Below are 9,280 nucleotides of genomic sequence, written 5' to 3' on the forward strand. Positions count from 1 at the left end.
CAGAAGAAACTATTTTTTCATCATTACCAATAAGACCATGAACAAAAGCCCTTCATGATGCCTTTAAAATCAGTCTGATCTGAGGGTCAGGTCTTAAATAGGGTATGCAATTTTTGATTGGGTCATAAATAGGGTCAGGAAAATCACAGATTTTGGTCATAAATAGGGTAAGGGTTTTGGGAAGTGGGCTGCACACCCCTACCCAATTTATCTGGGAGTATCCCCCCGGGGTAACAGACCAAGGCCAACAGCCCCAACAGCATATCTGGAAGAAGGAGCAAATGCCATCATATTGTGGTGGCTGGCATGAAATCCTTTTTAGAATGGTTTCTTTTAGAGTCAAATAAAGTTTGAGCCACGCCCAGGTTGATGACCAAACAAACATGATTTATTTCACAATGGGAACAGTTTAATTATTTTCCAACATTTATTTTTTACAGAAACACAGTACTTATATACTTCTTATAATTCCGATTCAATGACTACTAATTTCTGCAATATAAGCAGTTCATTTTGTGACATTTCGGTGAAGTTGTGCCTGCTAGAAGGACCCCCCTTATACAGAGTCATCCAGATGGGTAAACAGACATTGCATTATAAGTACCTGTTCACCATTTACAAGTACAATCACAAAGTTGGCTAACGTGGAGAAGGGAGGGGGGAAAGCAGGTGAACTGTGACCTTTTCAGTTAGGGAGTAAAAAAAATTTTCCATATAAATAACAATTTGCATATTTGATTTCCCACTTTTCTTCCCCTTTTTATGCCTGTTGCACCAGCTATCTTTCAAAGGCAGAAAACTGACAGAGCATGTGCAAAACAGGCGAGGAGAATTTTTGGCCGTGTTGGAAGGGACCCAATATTCGTCATATAAACGCTCAGTAAAAGATGGCTTGGAATCTACAAAAATGGGCAGGGAGGTACAACTTCTTGGCAAGAACTTCCCAAGGCTTTTTCAAGCATTTGGTTACTTGGGAACAACACAGAGAACTACTGCAAACCGAATCTGCCAACAAATTTCTGTGCTGAATTAATGAAAATAAAATGCAGAAAAGCTACAAACTCCACCATGATTATAATTATAAAATAATTAAAATATTCGAATTCTACGGAATTCCATTCATTTTTATGCCCTCAATTCTACCTTCTCAGACTAAAGTTGTTCTTGGCAATGGTAACTATTAAGCAAGGATTGTACCATTCAGAAGGGGACATTGGGGGCTTCTGAACACTGCAGTGCCACAAAAAAAACTGGCAAATACCACAGTATCGCAAGAAAAAAAAAATCACCAAATATCGCAATACTTCAATACCAAATCGAAACTCAATGTCATACCAAAACCATTACCCTACTAACAATGAAGAATTTGTTAAAGAATGTTAAGTCAGGTAACTTTCGACTTAGACAAAATAAGCAAAATAGGTAACATCTATTGGCATGTTGACTAATAATAACTATCAAAACATAACTAACCCTTTTCCAATTGTGACACAAAGAATCGCAGTTTTCCGTTACCAAGAGAGCTAAGTTTCATTGGGAATGTCCAATTGGAAATTGAAAGAGACTAAGAAAACATTAGAGGACTTGGAGGATAATATCTAATACCACCCAAAATGCTAAAAAAAACCGCATCCCACAGGTTCAGAGAATACCACAATACCGCATTTCAGGATTAAAATTACCACAATGCCACAAGAAAAATTGTCCAGTACTGCAATACCGCAAACCCCAATGTCCTCCTCCACTCACAAAAAGTTGATATATATCATAATATAACGTATTTACAAATTACCTTTTTGTCTTTTTATTTTAATCACTTTTTACTATATAATAAAAGCAAAAGGAATCTCCGTTATTTTATACATGTAGTTTGTAATTGCTTAACTTGTTGTATTACTAGTGGTTTGTATTTTCCCTTTTATTCTTTCACCCACAGAGCAATTCCTGTACATACCATAGTATTATCTTTCTATATGAACAATTAAGTTTGAAATAACTATCTTCAATAATTTCAATACAGCATCACTGCCTAACATTAACATCAATCATCAAAGCAATGTATTCTTGTGAAATAGAGCGGAAAAGATAAGCTAACACAGGGACAAGGAGATGATGAACATTATGTGCTAAAATGCATGCTACAGTCTAACTAATCAATTCATTTCCTTTTCACCTTTCCACAATAAATTATTAAACATTCTTCTTGTCAGCATCTCCATATGGAGGTGGTGCATATGGAGGTGGAGCCTACAAAAAAAATTATTTAAATTAGATAAAACTTTACAAATTATTGAAATAAATGAAGAGGTTCTTTATGATATCAGTTGGTGAGAGTAAAAGTAGTTTTTTTTAAAGCCATGACCGGGATCATTATGTTTTGTTTTTGTGTAAGACTTAACATTCACAGTGCCTGACTCCACTCGAATTTAATGCTGCAGGATTACTATGTGATGGTCAAGAATGCAGTCGGGGGGTGGGGCAGGAGTCGCGAATAAAACCAATGAAATTTGCTTCATGTTACAGTAACCAGAGACAGAGTAGCCTGATGTGGGCCACAGGGATCATGCACACAAAACCTGAGCTATATTTTCACCATCACTTGGACTGATCAAGGATTAATTCTAAGACTACAAGATAGTCCCTCTTTTGCTTAGTCTGTTGAGTGTGACCGTAAAATGGTTGCATGAAATCCTGGGGGTAAGAAGTGTATGAAAGGACCTTCTTTTGTGCACTTCTTGCCCCCAGCATTTTACGCTGCCTTATTTTTTTCTCATGGTTTTCTTTTGCATCATGCACATCTGACTAAGTGAAAGAGGGACTACTGGTAGTCTAATCAAGGGTGTGATCAGAATTCTAGTGTTGAAGCTTATTTGGACTACCAGCTCACACGTTTTTTACATGTTTGCAGGAGTCTTAAATTTTGTGGCTGATCAGGTACCTACATGTATATGTACATATACCTCACTCACCTGTGGGCTAGGCACGTAAACATTTTGTCCTGTGCTGTAAGCTTCTCTTGCTTTTGCATCTATATGGGTATCAGAGAGCATTGTAAAATGACATGTTATGGCTCCAGCATATTTGTATGTTGAACAGAAACTTACATAAGTCAAGTCTGTATGCCTTAAATTTTCAATAATTGCTTCTCTTGGCAACTAAAATATAGGAACTGAATTCTTCAAGTCTAGCCCCTTGGGCTTAATAGACCAGTTTCAATATATTAAAATTCAGCCTGTTAAACAATAGACTTCAGTATGAGACTCTGGGGAATAACTACAGAGTTTGTGGGGTTTATTCCCCTGAGCCTCATACTGCGGTCTATTGTGTTAGGCTGAATTTTAATATGTTGCAATTGGTCTATTGCTCACAGACATATTGGAGAAAGGAAGAAAGCTGCCTAGTCTGAATCCAGTATGAAAGAGCAAGTAAAGTTTTGGTGTGTCATATTGCAAAATTTGATTTTTCTTCTTTTTAATGTTCTTTGACTAAAGTTTATTTTTTTTTATTTTTTCATTAATTGGTAAATGTTCCTTCCAGGCTTACAAAATGTTGACCATGAAGTGCCAATATGAGCATAGAAACATTTACTGTGCCAAACAAATCAAAACATGGAAGATATTTAAATATGTTCATTTGGATTTGACTGGAGATAAGCTAGTAAGTGGTTGCACATGTGTGCCTATGCATGTAAGTGGGTATGGCCTGGTCAATAAACAAGCTACAATAGAAAACTGATTCTTGCAGATTAAGATGCATCATTGACTTGCTGTATGATGCACACTGGAAGTTTGGAGAAAAGTGTACTGAAGAGTGACTCAAACTGCAACCAAGAGCAACTCTAGCTGATTGAGTGCTCTTCAAACTTCCCAAGAGTATCATAACTATTTTTTCATGCCAAAAGCATGAATCACTCATTTCATAACATTGCCAGGATAAATGGCAAATCAAAGTTAGCTTTGCTTAAGCCATGAGCATGGGTGCATCATAGAGTATGATGGATGCTTAAATTTAAACTGAGTTTGATAGTCCAGCTTTGCTAGCTATGTGTTATAATCTACAATATTACGTTACTAACCTCCATATGAGTAGCTTACATAACCATCAGAAGGTGGTGGTGGTGCAGATGGAGCAGCCTGTCCTGGATAAGGAGGGGGGTTTTCCTGTTAACGAGTCATATAGGAAGCATTAGAAAGAATCAGCTCAACAATGCCTCAGAGGAAATTTAAGGGAGGGAGGTCATACAACTAGGCTTTTGGCCAGTTAACATAGGCATCCAAAATGTATTATGGGGTCTGCTCAAATGAACAATTTATAAAGCAACATGCAACAAATAAAAAAAAAATTCTTTCAAAAGTGGGCATCCACAGGATGCATGGACACCAATCTGGCTAACAGACATCTACAACCCCCTCTTGATCATAATTTAGAAATCAGACAAAATGTCTACATATGAGCTACAATAACAGATGGCAGACATTCAAGATAGGATGGGCAGCTTTTTTGGATGCTTATGCCTCTTTGGCCTGCTTATGTGACCATAAGAGTGGGAATGTTTGTTGGGCCATATGGTCTGCATACATGTAATAAAATAAAGTTTATCATAGAAAAAAAAAGTACGAATAAAGGATTAATTCCATTTGACTTTATAAGACTTGAACCATGATTAAATTAAAACATAACAAACTCACATGGGGCTGGTATGGTGGCGGCTGACCCATTACACCAACTGCAAATAACAACATGCCAAAGTTAACTTTGCAGGAATTGTTACTCAGACAATCAGTGAATAGCCCATAACTTGTAGGTATGCTGTTTTTACTTGAGTGTAGAAAGTAATGCATATTTGCTTTGGTTTTGCATTAGAATGGTTTTCAGTTGAGTGTCATAAAAACAAAACCAAACCAATCACTTACCAATTAGACTACTCAGCCAAACCAAACCATAGTAAAATCAAAACCAAAACTGAAGTACCGGGTAATTGCCTGATTACTTTGAACACTCCGTTGAAAAGTGCTCTATCATGCTTAGTGAATCAATAGTGTAAAAGATTCACACGACTTTCTCATCCAACCAGTCTGTGCGTTTGCTCTGAGTTCATGCCTGGCCACACTGATTACCATGGTTTTGTTATAGGACACTCAACTGAAAATCGCTCTGACTAATAATTTCATATACCCTACCTGGAGGTGGATAGCCGGTATATCCTCCAGGGACTGGGGCTGGGTAAAATGCTTGTCCTGGAGCTGGATAATAGCCAGGTTGTGTTGGGTACATATTATTGTAGTAATTGCCGCCACCATTCATGAATGGAGCTTGTCCAGCTGGTGGTGGTGGCTGAGCACCTGGCCTGTGGGCTAAAAATATCACTAACAGTGAGTTTCAATTTTCATTGTTATTATATGGCGAACATGAGTTTGTTCACTCACAGATGATTTGTATAAATTGTTATTAAACTCCACTCACCACTAGCTACAGCACGTTTAAAGTGTTCTGCAAATTCTATAGCTCCACCACTGTTGAAGGTTACCTTAAATAATCCTCTGCCATGCCAGCCACCTGAAAACCAATCAGTCAAAATTAATACAGTTGATCATTGATTATCTACACTTTTATCCTCTACTTGCAATCATTCATGTTTATAGCTAGCAATAACGATGACAATTTTAAATTACATAAATTTTAAACACAGTGTAGACCTGAAACATGTTTAAAAGTAGACAAAGGAATTCAGGTACCAAATATTATCTACCACAGTACAAAGAATGCAAATGTGCCACATTAAGTACTTCAGCGAAAAAGTTGACAGCCTTGATTAAATGATATGCAAATGCTCACCATCTGGCTCAGAAATTACATCTCCTTTAACATAATTAGCACCAAACATTGGCTGCTTGACCTGTAAGATAACATAAAGACATTGCTTTATGACAGACAGACTAAATTAACATAATAACATACCCTAACTATTAAAAGGGGGAGGGGGTTATGACCTAAACCAGGCATAGTCAGTTGATAAACGGATAATCGATATTAATTGATAACAATCGATTACCAATAGCAATCAAAAAAAATTGATGATGACAAAAAGCTGTGAGTTATTGATTGCTGAAAGTAATCAACAATGATTGATTATTTTATGGATTGGTATCGATTATTATTATCGATTGTTATAGGAAATTATTTTTGTCCTCTTACAAGTTGCACTGATGAAATGTGTGACAAAATTTGTCTATAATGGTTTTATTGAGTCAATTTATCATAGCCTGCATATGCTCGAAAATCATTGACAAGATAACAAGAAGGGAAACTTTACATCTTTCTTTGTTAGTTTATGACACTGGAAGACGCTCAGCCCAGAGTAGCAGCATAAAACTCTCCAGTCTCATTGTAGCGTAGGCATTCAGATGAAGTAAAATAAACAACAGAGTCAGTGTTCCAGTGATTTCAATTATTTGCATTAGGAAACAAACATAAGAATAGATCTCGGAGTAGGCCAAAAGGAAAATATAATCTACTAACATGTTGAAGATGAACATCTCGTGTTCAGTCCAGGTATTATTTTACACAATAACAAAGCCATCTTTGAATAGTCCAGGTGTTTATTAAGACAGGAATTATCGATTGTTATTGAATTAATCAATTTTTGCCAATTAATAGCAAAATTATCTGTGAGCTACCGATTGTTATCCATTAACGATAGCAATCGGTGATTGATATCGATTGATATCGCTTGAGTCGAATAATTTCTGATATCGATTTTTATCGATTGACTACACCTGGCCTAAACCACCAGTTCATGTTTAGTGGGGGGAAAGTGATTATGCTGACAGCCCCTAACTTACCACCCATACTTTACAACTTTTGGACCAGACAAGATAATTTTCATAATTTTGTTTTGCAAACGAACATCAACACATAAAAAAATTGAATATAGCAAAGACAAGTCTGGAAGAAACACTGCTGTCAAAACAAGGTACTGCTGTGCAATAATAATTATGGTAGGAAATAAGCAGTGCCAAATCAGTATGCCTCTTTCAGTTTTAAACCCAGGGGTTTAGTGACGAATATTTTGTTCACTTTATTTAAGCTTATGAGCTACTTGTATGGCTCACCTCAACATTCCGAATACTGTGAAAATTCATCGAAAAGGAACCATAAGTGGATCCCGTTGTAGGCGCAAATATGACCTGAAAATAAATATGTTATATTGTACATGTAGCAGTGGTAAATTCAAATTGTCACAGCTTTATACAAATTTGATGAAATTCTCATCTGTGAAACTGACAGAGTAAATAATGATTTCACGACTTACTTTCTGAGTAGTGATGAAAATATTTCCTTTCTTTGAACCTTTCAAGAAACTCGGAATCTCGTCACCCTCGAGTGTAAACTCGACGCCATCTTGATGGTACACAACACTGTAAAACACAGTATACCACACGTTTAGCGATCATAATCATACCTAAATATGAATGTGAAATCGTTTACATACTAGTCTCCATGAAGGGTTAGTCTTCCATTTGTACAAAGAGCTTTGTTCATGGACATTTTTGAAGCTATATGTCTTCGTATTATGTTTAGCCTTCTCTACTTCGTCACGATATTTTATATTCCTAGATGACGTCATTTAGAGCTTGGTAGCCAAGCATAGAGCATAGAAAATGACGTAATGAAACTTTTTTCGGACCCACTTTGCTTGGCTTGAACGCCTCGTCGTTGATACTAAAAAGGATAAAAACGAAAAGAGTATTTCTTAACAAGGCTGCACCTTGAGTCCTATTCTTTTTAAACTATCCGCAGAACTACTAGCGCAAAAGATACGTCAGCTCCTAAATAATGTATAAGTAAAACTAAACCAATTTGCTGATGATACGACCCTAATCTGTAAGGATATTGAATCACTAAAGGAAAATATAATGATTATAAACAAGTTTGCTGAAATCTCAGGTCTTAAATTGAACAAAAAGAAGACCAAAGCTATCTGGATTGGATTGCAGAAGTAGAATAAAAGTAAACCTTTAGCAATAGACATAACTAATGAACCAACTTAAACACCGGGAATCTATATTTCGTACAATCCGGTAATAAGAATAACGACCAAAATGTTTTCATCAAAATTCAAAAAATGGAAACAAAACTAAATGTTTGGCTGTCTTGGGACCTCACCCTTACGGGACGAACTTTATTGGTAAAAGCATTAGGGATTTTTAAAATAGTATACTCAGCCTCAATGCTATGTGTTCCAGAGGAAGTTATTAAACGAGTGCAGGAAAAGCTCTTCAGCTTTCTTTGGCGAAACAAAAAGGACAAAACAAAAAGAACTGTACTGTATCAAAGACCGTGTGGAGGAGGTCTAAACTTTCCAAATGTTAGAACAACTGTTAAAGCACTTCGATTAAGCTGGATAGGCAGGTTACTAATGATGTTTGGAAAGCAATTCCCATTGCTTACTTCAATAGATATGGAGGATTACCGTTTCTCCGCTTAAAATGCAACTATAACACAAAAAAATTAGACAACAATATTTCCCCCTTTTACTCAGAACTTCTAGATTACTCTAGTGAATTGCGAGACCAATACAGGGATGACTGCTTCAAAGGCGACTTAATTATATGGAACAACAAAGATATCACTATCGAAGGAAAATCTTTGTATTGAAAACCTGGAGTGAGCGTGGGGTATATTTTGTACAAGATCTTCTTAAGAATACTGGCAAATATCTATCTTATGAAGATTCAAGACAAAATACAACATTGAAGTCAATTTTATTTATTATTGCCAAATTCTCTCTCTCTCTCTGCAATTCCCAAAAGTCTTATATTAAAAGCTATGATTATTAAAAAATCTCTAGAAACAATCACAGAAGAATCTGATGTATACCAGCTTGTCGAAGGAAAAACCATCAGTTTGTCTAAAATGCGGTGCAAGGATTATTACTCACTCTTCCAAGTGAAATGGGAAACACAACCAACATCAGTTCAATCATGGTCCAAACATTACCCCCCCCCCCCCCCTCCCCTTCGCCAACATCTCAAAAATGTCGGCAGACAATAAATTAAGACAATTCTCTTTCAAACTACTTCATAGGATACTAGTAACCAAAACGGATTAGCTGTGAATTTTGGCGCGGATTCCGGATTGTACCTGTCTTGATGTTCGGATCTTGGGTCCTAAACGAAATTTGAATCATAGATCTTTCTTCAGCTTTGGTCGGCATGTTAATGAGTTCATCCGAATTATTTCTTTTTTCGAACGAAGCTCAATTAAACTTAGGTGTGAG

General features: G+C 36.5%; 1 protein-coding gene across 1 annotated transcript; it reads right to left on the bottom strand.

Moving 5' to 3' along the window:
• Positions 1–366: 366 nt before the first annotated feature.
• Positions 367–7,619, bottom strand: LOC110046023 (WW domain-binding protein 2-like). Its single transcript, XM_020751684.2, has 10 exons — positions 7,493–7,619; positions 7,313–7,418; positions 7,113–7,187; positions 5,836–5,896; positions 5,464–5,556; positions 5,181–5,354; positions 4,689–4,726; positions 4,076–4,160; positions 2,970–3,028; positions 367–2,247 (listed from the first exon to the last, which is right to left on the bottom strand). Exons 1-10 carry the CDS (start codon positions 7,546–7,548, stop codon positions 2,191–2,193), a joined length of 804 nt encoding a protein of 267 aa, XP_020607343.1. The 5' UTR covers positions 7,549–7,619; the 3' UTR covers positions 367–2,190.
• Between the last annotated feature and the right edge of the window lie 1,661 nt (positions 7,620–9,280).

The sequence above is a fragment of the Orbicella faveolata genome, unplaced genomic scaffold (assembly GCF_042242905.1).
Source record: "Orbicella faveolata isolate gen_17 unplaced genomic scaffold, um_ofav_v1 contig_2, whole genome shotgun sequence".
In the NCBI taxonomy this organism is placed as follows: Eukaryota; Metazoa; Cnidaria; class Anthozoa; order Scleractinia; family Merulinidae; genus Orbicella; species Orbicella faveolata.

What these genes read in the sequence shown, in the direction of transcription:
- LOC110046023 (XM_020751684.2), bottom strand. Translation starts at nt 7,548, where the DNA reads ATGTCCATGAACAAAGCTCTTTGTACAAATGGAAGACTAACCCTTCAT. An exon ending in TTTTCATCACTACTCAGAAA is followed by an intron (nt 7,188 to 7,312) that starts GTAAGTCGTGAA and finishes ATTTATTTTCAG; the next exon opens with GTCATATTTGCGCCTACAAC. An exon ending in TGTAAGCTACTCATATGGAG is followed by an intron (nt 3,029 to 4,075) that starts GTTAGTAACGTA and finishes ATACCCATATAG; the next exon opens with ATGCAAAAGCAAGAGAAGCT.